General features: G+C 36.1%; 1 protein-coding gene across 3 annotated transcripts in view; it reads right to left on the minus strand.

Moving 5' to 3' along the window:
- Positions 1–25,665, minus strand: part of LOC123535560 (inositol-trisphosphate 3-kinase A-like) — an 88,080-nt gene that overhangs the window by 44,592 nt on the left and 17,823 nt on the right. For 2 of the 3 annotated variants that reach the window (XM_045318252.2, XM_045318233.2), the window contains exons 2-5: positions 21,703–21,769; positions 8,665–8,715; positions 7,050–7,193; positions 3,580–4,824 (exon numbers count right to left, since the gene is read on the minus strand). In XM_045318252.2, coding sequence (XP_045174187.2) covers positions 3,580–4,824; positions 7,050–7,181 — 1,377 coding nt within the window. In that variant the 5' untranslated portion in view covers positions 7,182–7,193; positions 8,665–8,715; positions 21,703–21,769. Of the gene's footprint in view, positions 1–3,579; positions 4,825–7,049; positions 7,194–8,664; positions 8,716–18,419; positions 18,762–21,702; positions 21,770–25,665 lie in introns of those variants that run through there. The other variant, XM_053549703.1, reaches the window with a different exon arrangement.

A 25,665-nucleotide genomic window follows, 5' to 3' on the forward strand; every position in this document is an offset into this window, starting at 1 on the left:
TCCTCCCCACATCTCACTCTTGAGCCCATAATTGTTTATCTAACCTTAAAAAGTTTAAGTAATAAGGCATTTTACTACACTGGTTTTATCTTCATTAAACACCAAAATGAAATCATAAATCAACAGGACACTTAATAGTTTCTAAACAAAGTAGGTTAGGTTCAACAAATCTCTAGAGGAGCATGCTTCCAGATGTACATCACAAAAATCACATACCCATGTCTGTTTGTCGGGTTTTAAGGTACACCAACTACATAGCCACTCTCAAGCTTGAAATGGTGAAGGAAGACCTGGAGTGCACCTCAAAGTATTATATAAATGGGCATGGGTAGGTACCTAGTTAGAACTTAGATTCATTCACACCACATAGATCGCTTTCTCACATGACAACTTAAGCAGGGCCCAAACTCAACAGGTGAGTGGCAAGTGATTTGACACAAGTGACATTAACATAAACCATCGAGGTCCCTCATTCAGATATGAATTATAAGTCAGTACTACCTGATATGAAATCTTAACACTAATATATATAATTTTAACTATAATTTTACATGAAATTATACAGTGTGATTAACACAGTAGAGACATTCCCTATACATTGTATTTACAGACTTTTTATAAATCAAGGCTGCTGGAGAGCCACTTTGTACAATTACTAACTAATGAAACTGCTGCCTGAATTTAGAAAAGTAACATAACTCTGGAGGCCAGACCCTTTAAAGGTGGTCAATCTGATTTTGATCAAGCAATGGATTATACACTTACAACTGAAGTGAACTGCGCTTTTATGTATGTTACATTTTCACAGGAGGTATTAAAGTGTGATTTTTATAGCCTGGTAGCGCATATCCTGGTTGCTTAACAAAGACAGAGGTTTTTTTTTTTTAACAAAAGTCTACATTTTATAAACATACTTTGCATAATGAATGATATGACTGTAAGAAGAATATTGTATTACATATTTAAAAAAAAATCTGCTTTGTCAAATATACCCGGTATATTACGCGGAAATTCATTACAAATGCAACTTTGTCATTATCTCCCTTTTGCCAATATTGTAAATAAATCAATCCTGAAGGTGTACTGTGTTTTAAAACTTGCTTTTTCGGGTTCAGATTGTTGAATATCCTGATATCTCTCAAACAGAAATGTACAACTAGAGAGCACCGCCTGCGGGTGCCATCGCTTGTCTACAAGTGTTGGACAATATAATTGTAAGAAAAAAGTTACAGTTCAGACTTTCTAAGTATAAAAATAGCCATAATTCTGACAAAATGCAGAAAAGAGTTATGGTTCTTGGCCTACACAATCACCTAATGATTATAAACAAGTATGCAACATTTCAAAGCTGTAGCTCTTATAGTTTTTGAGAAAAGGTAGACCTAAACAAAAGTTTTAACCAACGCCGATGATCAAGACGACAATACATCGTAGATTTTTTTTTCAAAAAAAAGACAAGCTTATAAAAACAAGAACTGCCACAGAAAATAGCGCACTAGACTATTTTGATGCTGAATAACAAAATAGGGCACATCTGAGGAAGCTGGAGCTATCACTTGAATGTTTAGTGACTCCAATGTGAATGACGATATTGGATAATAGTTTTAAGTCCAAGTCAAATTTCTTTATTATTAACGGAGATAGAGTGAGAGTGTATCAAAACATTAACTAAGTATAAAAGGAACATAATTCATTTAAGAAGACAGAATATAAGAGTAATGTATTCTGAAAACAAAAAAACTTGTTTCCTGCAGAAAAAATTCTGCTGTATCAACAAATTTCAAATTCTGCAACATCCTCTACTATAAATATCTTGATGCATTACTTTGTAATACCTGTTTCCTCCTCCCTCAAGAAAAATATTTTGCAACTCTCAATTAACTTCAAACTAAGCAACTTTGCAATACCTGTTTCCTGTAGCAAAAATCTTTAATATCAACAACACTTTGAAGTAGTTAACATAAATAATCTTTTTGTAGTTTCATTTTTTTGTCTTTTAGCTACTAATCCAAACAAGTAGCAAGTTTAAATGGATAACTAGAGCTAAAACAACAGATGATTAATACCCCCAGATGCTGCTTTGTCCAGGGAAAGTAAAATGCTGTGATCATGACCTTTGACATTAGAGTGTGACATTGACCTTGAACCTAGCCAGAGCAGTGCACTCTGCATGTTGTCTTGATGAGGTCAACAACTGATGCCAGTTTTGTGAAAATTCTTCCAGTAGTCAAGAAGATACAGAGCTGACATAAATTTGAGCTATTTGAGCCGCGCCATGAGAAAACCAACATAGTGGCTTTGCGACCAGCATGGATCCAGACCAGCTGCGCATCCTCGCAGTCTGGTCAGGATCCATGCTGTTCGCTAACGTTTTTTCTAATTGCAGTAGGCTTTGAAAGCAAACAGCCTGGATCCTGACCAGACTGCACGGATGTGCAGTTGCAAATGCACTATGTTGGTTTTCTCATGGTATGGCTCATTTGATCTTTGTAACATTGACCTTCAAACTGACCTAGTTACCTGAGTCGTGCACTCAGCATGTCTTCTGGATGAAGTTAACAATGAATGCTAGTTTCATGTAATTCACTGAGTGGTTACAAATTTGAGCTATTTGATCTTAAACCTCTAAGTATGACCTTGACCTTGGACCTAGTGACCTGGGTTGTGCTCTCTGCTTGTCTTCTTGATGAGATTAACAATTGATGCTAAACTTATGAAAATCCTTCACCTGATTAAGAAGATACAGAAGGGACACACGTTTTAGCTATCTGATTTTTTACCTCTTAGTGTGACCTTGACCTTGGACATAGTGACCTGGGTTGTGCAATCAATACATTTTCTTGATAAGCTAAATACGTTTGATGCTAGCTTTATGAAAATCTTCCGGCAGTTTAAAAGATATGCAGCGGACAGAGTTCGGCTATTTGACCTCAAAGAGTGAAACTTGTCATTGTACAGAGTGACCTAGGTTGTACCCTACGCAAATCCTCTTAATGTGGTAAATATTTGATGCTAGTTTCATGAAAATCTTTCTGATTACTCACACAAACCTTACGCATTTCAAACATTTTCAGCTCAGTTAATATAATGATATATATTTTTCGCTGTCTTCAAGGTGTAACGATTTTAAGCAATTTAATGAAGTGTAAAAATATTTTTTATAGAAATTAATAACCGCAACAGTAGTGCACCAGCTTGACCCGGAAGAAAGTAACAAAAACTGACAAAACTTTCAAACACTTGTTTTATATAGTAATGATTTGAAATTCGTGATTGCTTTTATGCAGTTTTTGGTCTGAAAATAAGACCAAACAAACAAGAAGCACTAAACCCCACTTAATAACAGAATAAACTGCTGCCCGAACAAGTTTCATGTCACTCATGTAAAGCAGTAATGTTGGAAAAGTTATTTTTCATCTAAAAACAAAACAAAATTTGCAATGTTTTGCAATACGACGTCAGTAACAGTCCCTTGTTGCTATGAAACCATGAATAATAATAACATAAGCTTACACTTCTTCCATCATTTCTTAACAAAATGTTTCGAATCTAAACTAAAATCTTTCATTTCAGACTCACCTTTCTTGCAAGTTTGATGGGAAAATCTGTTTGATCATCTACATCCTGTGAAGAGTCGGACTGTATAGACCAACTTGATTCATTTGAGCTGATGGAACTGTTGGAAAAACTGCGCTGGAAGAACAAATATCGATCGTCGAGAAAATCGCCCTGAGCTGATGGAGTGATATCTGATGACAATGTTTGTGAACTTTTAGTCTCTAATGAAATTTGACTGCTAAAGTCACTAATGACAACTGAGGGTGGTCGTCCTAGAACTTCTGTCCCTTTATTACTCTCTACAGGTGAAGGTAGAATTGTTTCATCTGATGAAATATGCTGACTCATTGCGTAAAAAATTGGGGGTGGAGGACTAGGATTGACATCTGTTTTAGATGAATATGAATGTAATGAACTCTCTTCAGCAGTTGGAGATGAATGAATCATCTGTACATCATAATTAGCACCTTCATTTGAATCAATGAACAATTCATGAATTTCTGTTCTCTTAGACTTCAGTTTATGTTCCCAAAGTCTTGATTCTGAGGCTTCCGATAAAGAATGTTCATGTATTTCTTCATCAGGCGTTAGCATTTCTATTGCTGAATCTGCATTGCTTGAACGATAACTACAAATACTGCCGTTGCTACTTCGTGGACTTAACAGTGTATGTGTCTGAGGATCTAGATTAATCCACAAGTTTGAATTTCTAGAAACTAAATTATCACCTTCGTAATTCGTTTCACTTTCAGTTTCCGCAAAAAATTCAGGCTGTTGAATACCTTCGTTACATTCTATATTGTCAATTACTACATCTATACTGCTGAATTCTATTTTCGGTAAAGCAACAGTAGGATCTTTTTGATTATGGCTTTTTGAACGGAAATGTTTTCGAGATTGATTCGATTCCACTTTTGTGAGATCAAGATAAAGTTTCTCAGTGTCTAATCTTCTACTAATTGGCGAAGCTGACCTAGCAGTCAATCGCTGAGGTAAATCTAGAAACTCTGAGGTCATATTTGGTAAACTAACTGAAGTTTTTTCTAACTCCGAATCTGACAAACTTCTACTATTGCTTATGTAAAGATCTAAAGTGTTCCTGGGAATATCAAAACTACGACGTAATAATGCTGGCCTGGTTCGTTCTGTGCAAGACAGACTGGTCATGTCTGTGGAAGATATACTGATCCCTGAGGGTCTGAGATTGCTCCCTGTATTTCGTACCATTGTCAAATTCGTTCTCCTATCATCTGACAATGTTTCAAACTGAAACAACAGAAAACGTAACTTTATATTTATATATTATAGTACAACAGTATAAGGTTGTTTCAAGCTTTAAAAGAAGGAAATGACACATAGAAATATATATCTAGGTAAAATCATATCATTGCACACATGCTATCAACTAATGAATGCAAGTCTTGATAAGCAGAACTCCTGAATCTAGACTAGAACTAGAAGGTGTTTTTTGTCACAAAAATATATGTCTCCACCCTATGTATACCTTTAGCTCTGGCAGCCATTTTGTGCAGTGAAGCGGAACGTGCTGGCGAAACGCACAACTAAGCTTGGTACTGATCACTACTGCGAAGTTTTATTGAAATCCAGCAAGCAGTTTGACCTGTGAAAGCCGGACAAGCTTAATGCGGACAGATGTACAGATAGACGGCAAAGGCACCTATGAGGGAGACATAAATATTAAACCTATGAGACTGACACTCCCAACTGCACTTGCTGTAGATTAAAAGGACTGGCCTCCTGAATAACATCAGAATATCGCAATTTTTAAAATCTTTAAAAAAAAGACTGATGTCAGCATTGCATGACACGTGCCTCCTGAAAGTACTCCACAGAATAATATCATAAATTCCAAAAAATGGGCAGACCTAAAACAGAAACTGGACATGAAACTCAAGACAAAATGCAAGTACTTGATGCTGATGATGTGTACCAAGTTTCAGTGGAATAGGAAGGAAATGAGTGCACAAGCTAGAGGTAGTTGTTAAATTTCAAGGTCCAAAAAAGGCCATAACTCAGGAAACAGTTCAGTACACAAGATACATACTGTAATTGTAATACTGTTAAGTCCACAAAAGGGGCATAAAAACTCCAAAAACAATAATCAAACAAATTATACTTCATGCTGATGACATATACCAAGATTCATTTGAATTGGATGGAAACTGTAGCAGTTTAGTACACAAGAAAGTGTGAAAGCAAACTGATGGACAGACAGGCAGACAGTTCAAACACTACTGTAAAAACATATATTTCTTTGACACTGGGGGCATGAAAAATCTCGTCACAAAAATCACTGTTTTTAATTGATACAAAATATCTTATGTGTATAATTTAGGCTAAATTTCTATTATAATGCAAAAAATTTCAAAAGCTCAATTAACACCACACCGACAAAATTTTATGTCATACGGTGACTTTCCAGCTTTTGATGGAGGGGGAAGACCCCAGGTGCTCCAGCTTGCATTATAGCGTGTATGAGCAGGTACCTAGATAGAACCACTAATCTTCCCATTGGCCAGCTTGATGGCTCCCCTGACATGAACATGAAGGAATTATAAATCCCAAGAAAGGTTCTGAAACAGCAGCGAGGGGCAAGTGATTTGAATCAGCGGCATTAACCACTTGGCTACATAGGCCTCAAATACTGGTGGGATTTGAGATCAGATTATAAGGATCTTACATGTATGCCTGTGAAAGAAGTCTTCCAATCAAAGTGACAGCATGGAATGAGAAAACATACTGTGCCACGAGTTGGGAAAATAGTTGTCATCCACAAGAAGACATGTATGATCATTTTTCTCGCCTATCGTGTTCAAAACAAATTGATGACAAATACTGTGAAATCATTTTTATTCGTGTAGTACGAATTTTCGTGTATTTCGCGCTAGGACCGATGCGTGAATTTAAGACCGCGCTATTATTATTTTTTTTATTTTATTTTTTCATTTCTGAAATTGAAAATGTGCGAATTAAAGCCTGCGCGAAACAGTCCTTTTTCACGTTTGCGCGAAATTTCATGCCAGCGAATTTAAATGATTTCACAGTAGATTATGGTGTTCATTACATAACTAGCACTACAATGACGTCACTAAAAGCGCAACCTATTTAAAGGCTTTTCCTTAGGTAAAGACAGGAATATTTATCCCTGGCACATGATTGGACAAATGTATACTTTCTCTGCTAGGAAGGCAAGAAATATGAATCTCCACTGAATTTCAAAATACCACTCAAAGGGAACTAATTTTCACTAATTTCCAGACGGTGTTTGTGTCAATTCCACAAAATTAAATATCAACAAACACTCTTTACTTTTTTCATCTTCAAACTTGGAATCAACGAACATAAGCCACCTTGAAATAGCCGTTACATATCGTTAAATTTTATGCAAATGTAATTTTTCATAAAAATTCCACTTTAGTTAGTAAAGAGTTTAAACTAATCAAACTAAATAAAAATATTGATTTCCATACCTTATTTGTTGATGTATCTGGTAGCAGACCAGTTCTAACTGGACTGGAGTCACGTATATTTTCACGTCTAATGTTGCAATTTTCATCATTCCAGGTTTCTAACGGTGTTCTTCTGTATCGGTCCATCTTCATATAGCTCCATTTCTGAAAGAACGATACATTCTGTTTATTTCAGATAAAAACGTAAAAACAACTAGCATTTTTTTGTCTCCAGTTCATTAAGTTCATGACTGTAAAAACACACCTGTATTAATGCTTGGAATATTGATCATTAAGAGCTGATATAATCAAATGAATTAGGTCCCTGGGGAGGTCAACTGATGATGTTGTTCATAATCCTTGTCAAGTGCAATTTGAATCATACAACAAACTCTAAAGAGCAACAAACCTGGCAAGACTGGATTCATGAGATTAGTCATTTAATCCACGTTTTTCTATTTTTAGCTCTGGCCATTCATTAATCCAATAAAGTGGAACCCTTTGAAAAATCTGAGAAAGGTCCGTCCAAAAAAGCTTCAGATCAAGTTTTGTGAAGATCCATCAAGCTGTTTTATGAGAAGAAGTTGGTTAAAGGCTTTTACATTTTTAGCTGAGACAGCCAGCAGAACCATCTGAACCAGCTCAAGAGACATCAATGCCAGAGTGTTACAGACTAAGTTTGATGTAATTCCAGCCTGCTGTTTGTTTAGTAAACTTTCAATGGATGACAATGTGACACCAGACCATCCACCAACACTACTGCTGTAAGTCTGTTATTCAAAACTGTAAAAAAAACCTGCACTGATCCTCCTAATATTGATTAAAAAAATAATTATAATCAATCTAAACATTCCTTAGGGAGGTCAACTGGTGTTTGTTTATATTATTTAAAGTACAATTCATTGTCCTTTGGGATCTTGATAATCCCTCTAGTGAAAGATTTCAAATAAGCCAATGCTAGGGGACCTGAGGAGTGTTGCAAACTTCATTACAAGTCATGAACAGCATCAATCAAACTGAGTGTCTGCTAACCTTTACCCTGCTAAATTTCTAAAATGGACTGGTCCATCATTCAATTTGTGCAATACCACTTATTAATCAAAAGGGTGTTCACAGAAAATTAACTGACTGAATAGCGAACAGTGCAGACCATGATTAGCTTGCACGGATGCGCAGGCTGATCTTGGTCTGTGCTGGTCGCAAAGGCAGAATCACTTAATGCTGCCAGCAGGCTAAAGGTTAAGCCATTGAAAACTGATCTAAATGCGTTTGAACACTTTGTTCGACTTCAAACAGGATAGAAATATCAACTTGTAACCTCCAGTGAAAAACGTTAAAATTTCGAACAACTTTTGACCAAATTTCAAACAACTTTTGCCCCTTTTCAGAAATGTTCCTAGCCTGCTAAATACAAATCCAGTAGTTTTCATCATCATATATATATATATAAACACACATTTCTAAATATCATAATGTATTCTTATTTTGATGCCATTAAGTTCACAGAATAAGGAACTAATGAATTTATTTAAGTACATTAATTCACACTTAACAACTGGAAAAAAAGCTTAAACATTGTTAAAACGTGTTTTTTTATTTTTGAAAAATTTTAATAACAATTTCATTATAAACTTACCTATCTCCCTATTCCAAAATTACTAAGCTGCCTCCAGTCAAGATAGACTACCTGTAAAGATAAAAAGAGAAGACCGTGCTTATCAATTACGAAGATTAACTTACAATTACGTGCCAAACTAGGCCAGTGTCCACTTTTCACAGTTACTACCATTATGAATGGCCACTTTTTCCATAAATGGAATAACCTTTCTAAAATAAGTTCTCCCGCTATTTTTTTTCCAAATGTCAACAACCACGTCAAACAATATCAGTTGACAATTTTTGTCCGTTACTATCATCACATTATAGTCCAGATCTAAATATAGATGACATGTGAAACATCATGCTAGAAACAATCACAATCGTCAGACATTTCTCCTTAATTGTAATTTTATCATTTATTTACTAAGAACGAGGAATATTCATAAAAGAAATCATTTATATTCTTGGGGGGAGTAATTTTCTTAGATTTTATGGTTGCATTAATCCATGGAATAAAAGCAAGCCAAAGTCCCTTTCTATAATCCAGAAATTCATATCCAAATGATTAATAGCCTTTTTAGGCAAATACTTACAAAATTATATTATTCCACAGTTGAAACTTGCTGTTTAACATAATTTAATTTACCTTAAATTTGAGGCAAGTTTATCAATCAATTATAACTGATGTGTATTCACCAAAAAATCATGAGTTGTTAATGAACAAAATCTGTTCAATACCAAATTAATAGACTGGTCAAAACCAATACATCACATTAATTGAGGTTCTACAGGGGTTCAAAGGTTTCTTATTAAAGACTCATTGTTCCCAGATTTTAAAGAATTGTAGAGCTCCTACCTACCACAGTGTTAGTAGCTGAATAACGTAGGACATAATAAATTCATTTCTGTATTTATCGTTCGACCCTCTCAAACTAACTTTTAATGACTCTCCAACCTTGTTTATTTTCAACAAAAAAAATCAGTGTAAAAAAAATCTTTATGGAAGATAATTTTTGCCATTTATTAGACATGGCTTATTTAATTCTTCTGCATACCATAACAATTTTGCTATTCAATTTAAGCTTGTCATCATTGTATAATTACCCAGCAATATACTCTTAATGGCCTTATTCTGGATAAACAGTCTGTCTCCAGGACTGAGAGAACAAATGTTGGATGTATGTAAAAGAATGAGGCAAAACTGAGACGTGCTGCTTTTAGTTGAGGGACTTTGGCGAGTTTCAAATTTGTCTCCCTTATTGGATTATGTCCAAGATAATAAAATTGTAAGTAGGTCCCATCATTTGGAATCCTCTGACTTTATCGCTGTGTTGCCTATGAGATATCTCAGTTTTAAGGTACGAGATATCTTGCATTTTTGTTAAATAAAACGTCTTGAATGTCAAAATTAGACACTTGAGTGTTTATAGAAGATGTAGTTAAAGGCACTTTTAAATCAACAGTCATTATGATCAATAACTTAGCTTCATTTACATCATATTGTTACAAATAACATAGCAATAACAACAGAGTAATCCAAATGAAAGGACCTACTTACTTTAATGGAGTATGAAAGGGAGATAACAGACCAATTTAAGTCTCCCATTGGCAGTTTTAACATATAATAAATGAAAGGTGAATGTTCATGATTTTACATATATATTCAAGGGTGAAATAGTATGCAACATATTTGCATTATCCTAGATTTTCTTTTGTGAGTCGATGTAAAACAAATGACCAAATAGGCGGGCCCAATTTTGACCCTAGGGCCGTCATTTGAACAAACTTAGTAAACTAAAGGATTGCTACAAAGAGCTACATGCCAAATATTTAAGCTCAGGGCATTACTGTTTAAACTAGGAGTTTTTGTCACAAAAATATATGTCTCCCCACTATGTATACCTTTAACTCTTGTGGCCATTTTGTGCAGTGAAGCGGAAAGTGTCGGCAATATGCACAACTAGGCTTGGTACTGATCACTCCTGTGAAGTTTTGTCGAAATCTGTCCAGCAGTTTGACCTGTGAAAGCCGGACAAGATTGTTCTATTTTTAGCTCTGGTGGCCATTTTGTGCAGCGAAGCTGAACTTGCCAGCAACATGCACAACAAGGGTTGGTGCTGATCACTCCTGTGAAGTTTCATCGAAATCTAGCCAGCAGTTTGACCTGTGAAAGCCGGACAAGATTTTTCTATTTTTAGCTTTAGTGGCCATTTTGTGCAGTGAAGCGGAATGTGACAGCTATATGCACAACTACGATTGATACTGAATATTCCTGTGAAGTTTCTTCGAAATCCAGCTAGCAGTTTGACCTGTGAAAGCCGGACAAGATTTTTTATTTTTAGCTTTGGTAGCCATTTTGTGCAGTGAAGCGGAACGTGACAGCTATATGCACAACTAGGATTGATACTGAATATTCCTGTGAAGTTTCTTCAAAATCCAGCTAGCAGTTTGACCTGTGAAAGCTGGACAAGATTTTTCTGTTTTCAGCTCTGGCGGCCATTTTGTGCAACGAAGTGGAGCGTGCTGGCGATATGCACAACTAGGCTTAGTACTGATCACTCCTGTGAAGTTTGACCTGTGAAAGCCAGACAAACTTAATGCGGATGGACAGATGGATGGCGAAGGCAAATATAATATGTCTATGGGAAAGACATAAATCTGGCAAAATCTAATGAAGATCAAAAAGCAAATATTTTGGTAGAGTAAATACGTAAGGTGTTCTAATAGTGTCAGTGCCTACTCTCTATGAATGCAAAGCAAGACATCAGTATAATGGCAAAGCAAGACAGTACAATGGCAGTAACATGACAATATGACTGCGATAACATGATAGTACCAATGCAAAGTGAGACAGTAATATGGTGACAGTCCATTGTACTGTCGTGCTTTGCCATTTTTCTATGGTGCTCCCCATCCCACTGTAGTACTTTGCCATCATACTGTCAAACTTCACCATAGAAGTGTCACCACTATACTGTCGCGCTTTGCCATCATACAGTCACGCTTTGCCATCATACTGTTGCGCTTTGCCATCATACTGTCGCGCTTTGCAATCATACTGTCGTGCTTTATACTGTTACGCTTTGCCATCATACTGTTGCGCTTTGCCAACATACTGTCGTGCTTTGCCAACATACTGTCACGCTTTGCCATCGTACTGTCGCGCTTTGCAATCATACTGTTGCGCTTTGCCATCATACTGTCAAACTTCACCATAGAAGTGTCACTTTTGTACTGTTGCGCTTTGCCATCATACTGTCACACTTCACCATAGTAGTGTCACCACTACACAGTAGCACTTTACCATCGTACTGTCATGCTTTGCCATCGTACTGCCAACATATGAATAGTTAGCTGATCTACATCTAGCATTAGGAATAAATAAATGCAGCCATGTGACATATTTATATAAACAATATTCTTAGTAAATAAATCCAAAGCACGCACCTTCATCTGACGCTATGCTGACTAAGTGAAAATCCAAAGCACGCACCTTCATCTGATGCTATGCTGACTTAGTGAAATGTTCGCACATCTATGACAGAAAGGCGACAGTATGATGATAAAACCCAAAGATGCTATGGCAAAGCACGACAGCATGATGGCAAAGTGTGACAGTGCGAAGGCGAAGTGCGACAGAACAATAGCGAAGTAGGACAGTACAATGTGTTGTAACCATCATACTATTGCGCTTCACTAACATACTGTCATGTTAATGCCATTGTACTGTTGTGCTTTGACATCCTACTGCCACGTTTCACCATCTTACCTTTGCCCTTAACGTCTGAAGGGAGCAGGTGCTCGCCCAAACAGAACACCCTACTAGACTAAGAGTGTTAACAAGGTTTTTCTGCGATTTAATTCTGACCAAGTTTCAATAAAATTAGACCAAACTGTGACCTAAGTTGAGTGTTAAAACAGTCAAACTGTCGACAAGGGACTGTCATAACAGCTCACACTGGGCTGCCCTCGTGCTCAGTTGAGCTCAAAATTTGGTCCTACGAAGGTTTTCATAATGGGCACATTACAATTCTGACAACATTTTCATAAAAAACAATTCTTCTTCTACAACGTAGACTTTAATGAAACTTTTCATGATTTTAAATCAATGAATTGCCTATTATACTGTTAAATAAAATGTGGTCTGTGTGCTAAATTTTCAGATATGTGCCCATGATTTAAGACATCTGCAAATTTCAAGTGGATTTGAAGGCATTATCTGGAATTATTTCACACATCAACATTTTTGTTATCATTTTTTTATCTTTATAATGAAAAAAATGTCGTTTTGGTAAAATTTATTGTATACATGGAATGACATTTACAGGGATTTTTGTTTCTATATGCCGGTCTAGATTTTTTTCTATGTAATCCAGATAAGTTACGCCATGACTTCTGGTTTATCAAACATGCAGAGGTAACTTCAGGGGATGCAAATTATGGCAAAACATGCCATTTGCATGTCCAAATAAGGAAAGAAAATGAAAACTTAAATAGATTATGTGACAAAGTCTAATCTCTCTAGTAGCAACACAATATTTTAATACCATGATAAGAATTTGTATCATTCATTTTTAATAGCTGCATCTGGTGAGGATTTATTTTCTTTCTGTTGCATTTTAAGATACACCACCACAACTTTTGGTCTTATGGCGACTTTCCATCTTCTGAAAGTGGTAACTGACATTTATTCGAAGCACAGACAAGCACCTTTGTAGAACCACTGACCTTCCATAAGTCATCTGGATGGCTTCCTCACATGAAAGAGAGAGGTTTCGAACCCACAGCGGTAGGGCAAATGACACCAAGTCAACAAACTAAACCATTCAGCCACGGAGGCCCTAAATGGTGAAGATTCAACTTAATATGAAAGTGTACTCTGATAAAGGGAGAAGTGGTGTCAATCAGGAAGCATGGCCATGACCCCAACTTGTAACAAACCCACGATTTCTGGGCTAAGTGTCTGACAACAGTGCTACCCTTTCATGACTAATTTAACCCTTATCATGCTGGACATGATTGAATCTGCCTTTGCAACCAGTGTAGATCATGATCAGCCTGCACTTTTGTGCAGTCTGATCAAAATCGGCACTGTTTGCCATTCAGTCAGTATCTTTTTGGAAAACACCCCTTTTATCAGTTAATGGTACTGTCCAAATTGAAAGATGGTCAAGTTCATTATAGAAATTTAGCAGGATAGCTTAACAGCATGAGAGAAACATTTACATAGGGTTCAAATTTAGACATTAGTCTTGGAATGTACTCATAAGCTATAGGTCAAGCAAATGTCTTTACCACTTTAATAATGTTTGTTCTACACGTACACATTTTTCATCATGAAAGCAACAGTTACTTATTATTATATGTTTGTAAATTATTTCTAATTGTCAACAACTCTCATACATGATGTTTACACAAGAATGACAACAGAAAACTACTACAACAACTCAAGTTTCAACATTGTAGGTTTTCACTTAAACTGGTAAGTGGACAAAAAGTAGGTAGCTATTTTAAGCTAGTACACAATATTTTTGTTTGTGACTGGTCACTTACAACTCGTTTAAATGGGTCAACCTTGTTGTTGTACTTATAAAATAGACTGGCCCAGTTTATAGGTTGGTCAGGGCTACGGATATGTAATGTAGTTTGCCATCAAAATATTACTATAAAATGCTTCTTCCCCTTCTGTTTGGATCCGTCCATGTTTACAAACACGTTTGTTTATTTTATGGACTGTACAGAGATTAAATCATTTACCATAATTTATATACCCATGTATAATAGTGTGCATCAGTGTATAACATGCACCCCTTATTTTAGCCCAAAATCTGAGAAAAAACACATTTTGGTCAATTCTGAGGTAGACTAAATTTGGAGGTAGAGATTATGTTGACACCAGTAACAAATTTTACCTCTGCAGTGGAGGACTGAAATGGTCACTCCCTCTCCATACTATCCGTTTTTTTGTTTTCTTGAAAAAAAAAACCCAATGAAATTTGTTTTTGTTGCTTCTTCTTTTTTAATTTGAATTATTTTTATAAATTAATAGAAAGCAATTGTTTTTAATATCTAAGACTGGCATCTACTTTTAAAATGACACCAGCTGCTCAATTCAAAACCAATAACAAAACATGTGATTGTGACTTTTGTTATGATCTTGTAAAGGTCAAATGGCTTGTTGTTCACAGTATGATCTTGATTAGAGATAATATCTGATCTTTTATTAGTATCATAACATTCATGATTTTTTTATATTTCTTTCCTCAAGTACTATTTAACTTATATAAGGTTAATTTTGTTTAAAAATTTTACTACTCTTATGTAGAGACCGTACCATAGCTCTTCGCATACTTTGATTTTTCAAAATGAAGTGATTTTTTACAAAAGCACCGGTTACTATAAAAAATGTTAACAAAAGACTCTGTCTATAATCTTTGAAATGTATGATTGACACTCGATCTTAGTCATAATACCGATTGACAGTGAATGCTAATGACTTTATGTGTTGCAGAAAGGTATTTAGTTTGTAACTGTAATTTCTTATCAATTGAAATCCTCTCAAAACTGGTAAAATAATTACTTATATTTGGACAAAGCTCAGGGTCTTTTCCGTTCGACAGCTGCTAAAAGGGCAAATATAAAAGATTCAGTGTAAGTTATATTTCACTGGTAATACCAGTTAGTAAGTTCATACTCTGAACAACATGTCAGAGAAATTTGGGCAGATTTGACCGATTATGATGTTGGCAGACTTAGATTATATTTTTTCTTTACACGGAAATTGCCGTTAGGTAACAAAGCGAATATGCTGATAATCCGGAGTTCACAGATTATAGTTTCAGTTCACACAATGTAATCCAGGCAATTAAACTGCATAGCTATTAGCTGAAGTGTTATAGGGAAGTGGTAGAGTGTCTGCCTTAGGTGTGAGAGGTCCTGGGTTCGAGTCCCAGTTAGAGCTTAACTATTTGCATTCTGCTAAAGCATAGTTTTGTTGTTATTAGACTGTTCCAGATGTTCTAAGTTTTTAGCACACAGTATCATGGATCATTATTTAGCAATCCAGATCAAAGTTGAATGTTAAATCAAATGCACCTAATTAGAAAATATTCACTATATTATGCTCTCCATGTTCAAGAAGAGTTACATTTTCTTGATCACAAAATTTTCTTCAACATGGAAATATTAAATGCTCATAACTCCACACTTCTAGTTAAAATATTTTCTATATTTCTGTTTTTGAGAAATGTATGGACATTTGTCTTCATTTCAAAGCTTTTTAACTTCAAACCTATGATTTGAAAAACTTAGGTACTATCTCTATCTTATGTATTACGGAACATACAGCAAGCAGCTTAGATTTTAGCTTTAAGTAATACTAAACTAGAAGATGCCTTTGTAGAAAAGCGCATTCCCCCAATGCCTAGTCGTATAGGCCAGAAGTCAATAGGGGACAGGAGAAAAAGTTAAAGAGACAATGATGGTTGGCTGCAACAGGGATCATCTACTTGGCATGTCCAATCAGCCCACTAAGTTTCAACATTCTTGGCCTAGTCACAAGTTAGAAATTGGAAACAGTTTTCCATGTTCAGGCCCCTGTGACCTTGACCTTTGACAGAGCGACTCCAAAATCAGTAAGGGACATCTACTCTGCATGTCCAATCATCCTATTAAGTTTCAACATTCTGGGTCAAGTAGTTCTCAAGTTATTGATTAAAAAGAGTTTTCTATGTTCAGCCCCCTGTGACCTTGACCTTTGATGGAGTGACCCCAAAAACAGTAGGGGTCATCTACTCTGTAAGTCCTATCACCCTATGAAATTTGAAGGTTCTAGGTCAACTGGTTCTCAAATTATTGACTGGAAATGGATTTTCATGTTCTGTTCGCTGCATCCTTGACCTATAATAGTGACCCCAAAATCAATAGGGTTCATCTATTCTGCATGTCCAATCATCCTATGAAGTTTCAACATTCTGGGTAAAGTGGTTCTCAAGTTACTGACCGGAAATGGTTTTCCATGTTCAGGCATCTGTTAACTTGACCTTTAAAAGAATGACCCCAACATCAATAGGGGTCATCTACTCTGCATGTCCAATCATCCTAAGAAGTTTCAACATTCTGGGTCAAGTGATTCTCAATTTATTGATCAGAAATGGTTTTCCATGTTCAGGCCCTTGTCACTCTGTGACCTTGACCTTTAATAGAGTGATCCCAAAATCTATAGGCGTCATCTACTCTGCATGACCAATCAGGGTTCATACAGATCTTGGATACAAGAATTCCATGACTTTTCCATGAAATTGCCTGGTTTTCCATGGTGCAATCCAAACATACGAAACTCGAAATAAATGCAATGATACACTCATTTTATTGGCATACAAAGACTTTTATTTCAAACTATTTGCAAAATAAGACTTCAGTTTTTTTTTCTTTTTCAAGAGTAAAGTTCAAGTTCCAACAGCTGTTTACTCTTTTTGTTTAAGTGAGTCAAGTTTATGGTCAAGTTTAAGGTCCAACTGCTCTAATTCCTGTTGCTTTTCTTTAGCAGTCCTTCTCAAAGAGTTAGCTTGGGTCACAAATGCTATCTTTCCTGTGGTTTCTGACATTGTTCTTGAGTGGGTGGGGGAATACACATATTAGACACGACAGTTTCCTCGTGTTTTGTTTCCACAGGTTTGAAAAAAGATTTTAATGTGTCACATGTTTTTGTTGTTTTATCACGGAGTTAAATGCTTGCAATGTGTTTTCCACCTTTCATGTGCGCTTTTATTGCAGTTTTGCCCATATTTGACAAATCGATAAGTTTGTCACAGACGGTGCATAAATCTTTCCTGTTATCCGACTTGAAAGGCTTTAACCATGCTTTGTACTGTTCATTCCTTTCCCAGTTAGTGTTGTATCGGCAACTTCTTTTCTGACTAATATTTTACTACTTTTAGCTATTTCACGCTTAGTTTCGTTTTTTTAAAAGTACAACGAAAATAAACCGGAAACGGTGCAATAATAAACTTAACGGTCATTTCGTATCCAACCAGATTTGACCCCAATATTGACGTAAATTACTGATTGTTCGATTACGCGTTTAAATCTGGATTTTTCTGATATTAAATTAAAACAGATGTAATCGTTTTATGCACATACAGACTTATTCCAGATCACTTTCCTACTTTCCATGACGATTTTTATATTATCCCTGACTTTTCCAGACAAATCTCGTTTTCCATGACTTTTCCAGACCTGTGCGAACCCTGCCAATCATCCTATGAAGTTTCAACATTCTGGGTCAAGTGGTTCTCAATTTATTGATCAGAAATGGTTTTCCATGTTCAGGCCCCTGTAACCTTGACCTCTGACAGAGTGACCCCAAAAGCAATCTATGAAGTTTGAAGGTTCTAGGTCAAATGGTTCTCCAGTTATTGATTGGAAATGAAGTATGACGGACGGACGTACAGATGGATGACCGAAATGATATAGGGGGCCATTTCTTTTTATTTTCTTTTGTTGTATAGGGTCCCTTGCCCTATAATCTATTGTTAACTGATTGAAGCTATTGTTCTCTTTTGTTCTCTTTACAGATAGATGGGCCTCTCTATCTTTTAAGTTGCTCAGACGGACAGGGCAAAAACAATATGTCTCCCCCATAAATATTTATGGGAAAATTCCTATGAAAAAGTCTATTTTTGCAAATAAAATCAACATTCAAAATTATGCTACTTCCCAAAGAGTCTCCCAACCTAGAAATGAATGAATCAAGTTTGAACTGAAGTTGAAAGAAAGGCATTTGCTACTTACAGATCTTGATCTTTTCATATAATCCCATTCAATGCCATTGTTAATAGTTTGCTGAGAAATGCCAAATCCGTCTGAATATTAAACAGTTTTATGAAATAACGTATTCTGTTTACCACCCTTTATGTATTTTTCCCATCAAAATTCTTATTATTTTCAAATACAAGCTAGCAGATATGTGAGAAAATCTTCATTCAGTAGTAAACAATGGAGATATGTTCAAATCACAGTCCTTCAATGCATGATAATTGACACAGTACTCATATTAAGATTTTATCAAATTTCCTCATTATAAAGTCCCATCCTGTTGAACATCCTGCTGGTGCAAATTGCCACTCAACTTAAATCTACCATATCAAACTTTTCCAATTTTAAATGAAGTTTGAACTAAATTTCATGACTTCAAACTTGAGAAAGTCCGCTTGCCTGATGTGAATTTATTAAAACAATTGTCGGTTTTTATGAAGTGAAACAAAACAACACAAATTACGTACTTAAAGTTCACTGTCTGCTCTCGCGCTTTCATGATTAAATTTTCTTAAAATATCTCCAGAAACTTTGTTTCGCAGTTTCTTTCTCGAACTCATTATTTTCTCTAAATAAATTTATCACCAAAAAAAACTACAAACATTATGGCTGAAATTAGAAATTAAAAAAAAACACTTTTTTCCTGATAATATATAGGAAATCTGGTTATGTAATAGATATTAAAATATCATTAGCTTGTACAATGAAAGCTGGCAGTCTGTTTTATCAAAAAAGATTTTACTTTGCATGCAAGTATTTATAAGGAGCAAAAAAAGATTTTAAAGTATGTGCAGAGAAATTTATTAATATTCAATGCTATTAAAAGACGTGTTCAATGTCTGCTAAAATGTTTGCCAATTTTTTTTTATTTATTTATTCGTCGTTCACTGTTAAGTTTTTTTTACTGAACAGCGAGTTATGGGGATTAATTGTTTCTCCTGATGTAAACTTTGATAGTAAATAACTAGTTTAAGTTTCAAGTCAAAAGCTTTGATAGTAACGGAGATATTTTACTTTATCAAAAACTTTAACCAACGGCGACGCAGAAGCCGGGGCAAGTGCAATAGCTCTACTTTTTTCTTCCAAAAGTCAAGCTAAAAATAAAGAAATTACTGGCCTTAATGAATAGTCCGACAGAAACATTTTTATGGCCACAGGCCGGCAGTGATTTCACCTTTACTTCCTGTAAATATCTGGAGTGAAGGTCATTTAACAGCTGATCAAAACTGAGCATTTTGATTGGTGGATGAAATGCAAGACTCCTGTGGAAATAGCTTACGCCACATCTGTAGTGAAACTGCGGCAGAGTTCGACTACAAACCTACCAACTCTAGCTGCCACTCTGATACGGAGTGATCTCCAATAAACGATTTACAGTCAAATTGTCCCCATTTTGGTCATTTCGAATCTCTTGACGATTTCAAAAATGGTTATTTCGTACCCCATTTTTTCGGCCCCTCCTTTTTTTAGTCTTATTTTTTTGTCACAGTTTCCTAGATTATGATTAATATAATTATGATGTAAAATATGTGTTCTGTAAAATATGTTCTACATAAAAAACATGAAAATTTTACTTTAAAACTATATTTTGTTTTGCTTTATAATTACCCAATCGTATGTAAGTAAGTAAGTAACAACTTTATTTATAGTGGATGACATAATTATAAAAGGGCAGAGTGCATGCACCTTTCGTAGCTTAAAGTGTGCATCGACTAATGCAGCCGTGTATCTTTTTTAAAGATACTTCTTCAATTTGAAACCACTGTCTTACTGCACAAATTTGAATCTCCTGTACTTCAAAACAAACAGTAACAAAATTCTGTTGATTTTAAGGGAAAAGGTTTTCCCCATTTTGTATTTTTGTATTTGGCATTTAAGAAATTTTGCATAAATGATGATTCACTAGAAGGAAACAATGAGATAAAAACCAAAATTGTTTCCGTTAATTTTACAATATTATAGTTATCAAAAGTAGTTTGGTGATGTGACACATACACCACTTCATTCTTATGAAATCTGTAAGATTTGTTGATACTGGTATATGGGACTCAGGTTATATTTCACATCGAAATAAGAATACGAGTTATTGAATCAAAACTTTTATCCTTGCTGGAATCACAGTGGTACAGCAAAACCAAGACTGTTCAGGTCCTATTAGCAAGGGTGTACCCAGGGCGATATAAATTATACGCACGGAAAAGGGGGTGGGGGTGGTCGGGGGTGACCCCTCCCGCTGGTGGGGGTACAGAAATTTCCCCCAGAAATTTTTTGAAATACTGACTTCATTTGGGGCAGTCTGGCTGCTTTTTAGGGTGGTTCATTGACAGAAAATTATACGCATGTGCGTATTGTGCGCAATGGTAGTTACGCCTTTGATAAGTAACTCTTACAATCATGAAAAGGGGAATACAGTGGTTCCAATTCTTAAATTCATTTGGATAAAGTGGAAGCAAAGACTTCGAAGCAAAACAATAGAAGATTTGGTTTTACTGAATAATTGTTCATGACCTCTCACCAGTTAGAACTGAAATCTTTAATAAATGAACAATGATACACGGACTGGCCTGAAATAATAACTTCACTGAATCCAACTGTACAGAGAAACTTTTTAGGTTAATGGCCATAAGAAATTGGTACAAGAACTGCCCACTCTCCCTGCTCAAAGCTTGGGTGGAAAATTTAAATATCTTCATTTACAGATATTTTTATACGAAATGCACATTGAGACAAGACAAGAAGTAAAACCCTAAGATGCTTTACTCCTTCCAAAACTGTGATTTTGTACTTAGCAAAGGCAAATTATCATCTGTCTAGCAACTTTCACAATAACTTTTGAACAAGAATGATGTAAACATTCTAGAATAATATTTTAAAGTAAAAAAAAAAGGGGGGCATAACTGAAACAAAATCAGACAAAAATTGGGCATGTCTACTTGATGCTGATAGTGTTACGCCAAATTTCATTTTAGTTAAATGGGAAATGTAGGCAGAATTGAGTACATAAGGTAGCTGTTAGGTAAAGGACCAAAACTACAGCAAAAATAGTAATTATCTCATGTAGTTACACAATGTTCTAATGTTCAAAATCCCAAAAATAGTCATTACTCCAGAAAAAATTATTTGAGATGGAAATCCTGACAAAATGTGCATGTCCACACTATTTTTATGATATTTCAACTTGATGGTAACTGTAAGAGCAAAGTACACAATGAATCTAAAGTAAGTATCCTGCAGACCCCAAAACACATTAAGCACTCACCTCTGAATTCTTTAAAACTTGGAATATCAATTCTATTTTCTATCCTGATAGTCTGTAATGTATATTCCTGCAAATAGAATATCGAAAGTCATCTTTGAGCATCCCTTAACATGTCTTAATTTTTGACATTATAACAAATGGAATTTCAACAATAATGTAAGAAATCCAACACACACAACTGTACAATAAAACAACAACCTAGACAAAATGTAATTGATAAATGGATGAAGTGGGCGTAGATTAAGTATATTTTTTCTGCAGCAGCCTTCTCAAGTCAATGTAACGGTCAAGAGGTTATCATATATCAATCTGTATGGATACTTGACACATGCCCTTAAGGTATATTTTTATTAAGTCATCAACATTCAAGTATGTTTGTAAATTTGTTGCTTAATTTAATGTTCATTAAGCCGCCATTAAATTTCTATTAAGTACATCTTGTATATTAGAATAAACACTGAAGGGTATTGTTTAATATTTACAACTATAGATATGGTATAAACATAATTTATGTAAGATGAGACTCAATGAGCAGTTAATGGTTGTAACCTCCTTCAATTTAATCATGGTTTGCATGCCTATGAGACCATCAATGACATCACTGGCATAATCATGGGCAGGCCTTTGCCTGAAATAAAGCCTAGCAGTCTTTCCTTCAACATCATGGGCTCCGTCATCATGGGCAGGCCTGGGCCTGAAATAAAGTCTGTAGTCTTCCTCCGTCATCATGGGTAGACCTAACACCTTCCTCCAACATCATGGGCAGGCCTGTGCATGAAATAAAGCTTAGCACCTTCCTCCAACATCATGGGCAGGCCTGTGCATGAAATAAAGTCTGTAGTTTTCCTCCATCATCATGGGCAGGCCTGGGCCTGAAATAAAGTCTGTAGTCTTCCTCCGTCATCATGGGCAGGCATGGGCCTGAAATAAAGTCTGTAGTCTTCCTCCGTCATCATGGGCAGCCCTGGGCCTGAAATAAAGTCTGTAGTCTTCCTCCGTCATCATGGGTAGGCCTGGGCCTGATATAAAGTCTGTAGTCTTTCCCATCATCATGGGCAAGCCTGAGCCTAATATAAAGCCTAACACCTTCCTCCAACATCATAGGCAGGCCTGTGCATGAAATAAAGCTTAGCACCTTCCTGCAACTTCATGGGCAGGCCTGTGCATGAAATAAAGTCTGTAGTCTTCCTCCATCATCATGGGCAGGTATGTGCCTAAAATAAAGCTTAGCATCTTCTTCCATCATCATGGCAGGCCTGTGCCTGAAATAAAACTGGAAGTCTTCTTACATCATCATGTGCAGGGCCGCAGGCCTGCGTCTGAAATAAAGCCTAGCATCTTCCTCCATCATCACCAGGGCAGGCCTGTGCATGAAATAAAGCTTAGCACCTTCCTCCAACATCATGGGCAGGCCTGTGCATGAAATAAAGTATGTAGTTAATAAATCACCACATTCGACCATGGTGATTATTGACTATCAAAAACTGTGGTGTCATTAACAAAACGTGGTCGACCACGGTCAACCATGGTCATATGACCATGAACTACCGCGGCAGACCATGGTCATATGACCTTCATTTCGCCTGGGTGGGCAGGCCTGTGCATGAAATAAAACTTAGCACCTTCCTCCAACATCATGGGCAGGCCTGTGCATGAAATAAAGTCTGTAGTCTTCCTCGATCATCGTGGGTAGGCCTGTGCCTAAAATAAAGCTTAGCATCTTTTTCCATCATCATGGCAGACCTGTGCATGAATAACACCTGAAGTCTTTTTCCATCATCATGTACAGGCCTGTGTCTGAAATAAAGCCTAGCATCTTCCTTCTTCATCATGGGCAGGCATGTGCCTAAAATAAAGCCTGGCATCTTCCTCCATCATCATGGGCAGGGCTGTGTCTGAAATAAAGCCTAGCATCTTCCTTTATCATCATGAGAAGGCCTGAGCCTAAAATAAAGCCTGGCATCTTCCTCCATCATCATGGGCAGGGCTGTGCATGAAATAAAACCTGAAGTCTTCTTCCATCATCATGGGCAGGTCTGTGTCTGAAATAAAGCCTAGCATCTTCCTTCTTCATCATGGGCAGGCATGTGCCTAAAATAAAGCCTGGCATCTTCCTCCATCATCATGGGCAGGGCTGTGTCTGAAATAAAGCCTAGCATCTTCCTTTATCATCATGAGAAGGCCTGAGCCTAAAATAAAGCCTAGCATCTTCCTTCATCATCATGGGCAGGCCTGTGTCTGAAATAAAGCCTAGCATCTTCCTTTATCATCATGAGAAGGCCTTAGCCTAAATAAAGCCTGGCGTCTTCCTCCATCATCGTGGGAAGGCTTGTGCACACAAAAATCCTTACCAGGTGGAGACATGTCAAAATACACACAAAATTGGATGTAACATGCATTTTGTACTACAGAAAAGGTCTCGATTTTTCCCTACTACCAGTAATAAAAAATTTACAATATAAGCTATTTATAGTAACAACAAAGGGAAGTTATTCTAAACTTGGGATCTGGTTCTTGTGCATGACACTCCGTCTCATGGTAGTGAACATTTGTGCTAAGTTACATCAAAATCCCTTCAAGCATGAAGAAGAAATGCTCCGGACAAAGTCATTCTTGTATCATTTGACCTCTAAGTGTGACCTTGACCTTAGACCTAGGAACCTGGTTCTTGAGCATGACACTGCAACTTATATAAGAATAACAGAGTTGGTGTTAACAATTGTTGCTGTACATGCATAATGCAGTTTTATTGTAATTGTTTGAACTGTATAAATGAAAATATATCTCCCTATTTAAAAGTGCCAATGATATTCATCTGTGAGAGAGGATTAGAAAGACTTTGAATGAGTTTAATAATTCATTTGATGAAGAGAAATTTCATTTATTATTCTGTGATATAAATATTATACAATAAAGGCTAAATTGTAAATGCTGTTTATCATAAAACTTGAATATTGCCAATTTTGTCTAAGAGAAATATTATGAAGGAACAGCGAATCAATATGTATCACAAAATTGATTTGGTATAACGTACTTATCTCAAGAGATTTATTAATCCTTTTAGGTGTAAATCTCAGGTATATGTTTTATTATTTTTTTTTTTATTAACAGCTTTATGTCTTGAAACACTATATGTAACCAGTGACAGGTAGATTGACAGAAGATTGTTTTCATACATGGAACCCTTTTAAACGTATAGTTTTAAATGATAATTTAAGTGATCTTCATGCATGAAGAAGATACAAATGTATGCTCCAGACAAAGTTTGTGGACGCTGCCTGCCCTTCCACCCGCCTGCCCACCAGGGGCGTTCCCATAATACATTTCCGTTTTTCAAACGGGCATATGTAAAAGGGCCAAAACAGTCCTTGTCCTGCCTACAAATGTAAACTATCATGGTAAATAAGTAGTCAAAGTTTCAAAGCCATATGACAAACGGGCTTGGCAAAATACTTAACAAAGAGACTGTTATAATAAACATGTGTTCAAAGCCACTTGTCAAATAGTTTACACAAAACTTGGACTTGTACGAAATCTGAACCAATTTCCAAGTCCAAAAACGGCAATAATTCAGCCAAAATACTTGACAGAGTTGACATATGTACTCCTGCCTACAGGTAGAGACTGTTATAATAAACAAGTGCTCCAAGTTTGGAAGTATACAAGATATTACCATATCATAAAATCTTTGACCAACGCCAACACCAGGTGAGTGGTAAAGCTCTCCATATTCTTCGAATAGTCGAGCTAAAAGCAACAGATATGAAGGTGTTAAAATTCTAATGATATTGTTCACACCACATACTTATACCACCTTAGGATAACACTTCAATAACTCATTCTTATAACTGGATAATAAGAGTTTGATGGTAGAGTTATGACTGGAGGATTTGTGGCATGTTCTTGATCAACTTCAAAATATAGCCATACAGTGACAAGTGTTGCAAGATTTCTGACTAGTTT

Source organism: Mercenaria mercenaria, chromosome 1 (assembly GCF_021730395.1).
Source record: "Mercenaria mercenaria strain notata chromosome 1, MADL_Memer_1, whole genome shotgun sequence".
Classification (NCBI taxonomy): Eukaryota; Metazoa; Mollusca; class Bivalvia; order Venerida; family Veneridae; genus Mercenaria; species Mercenaria mercenaria.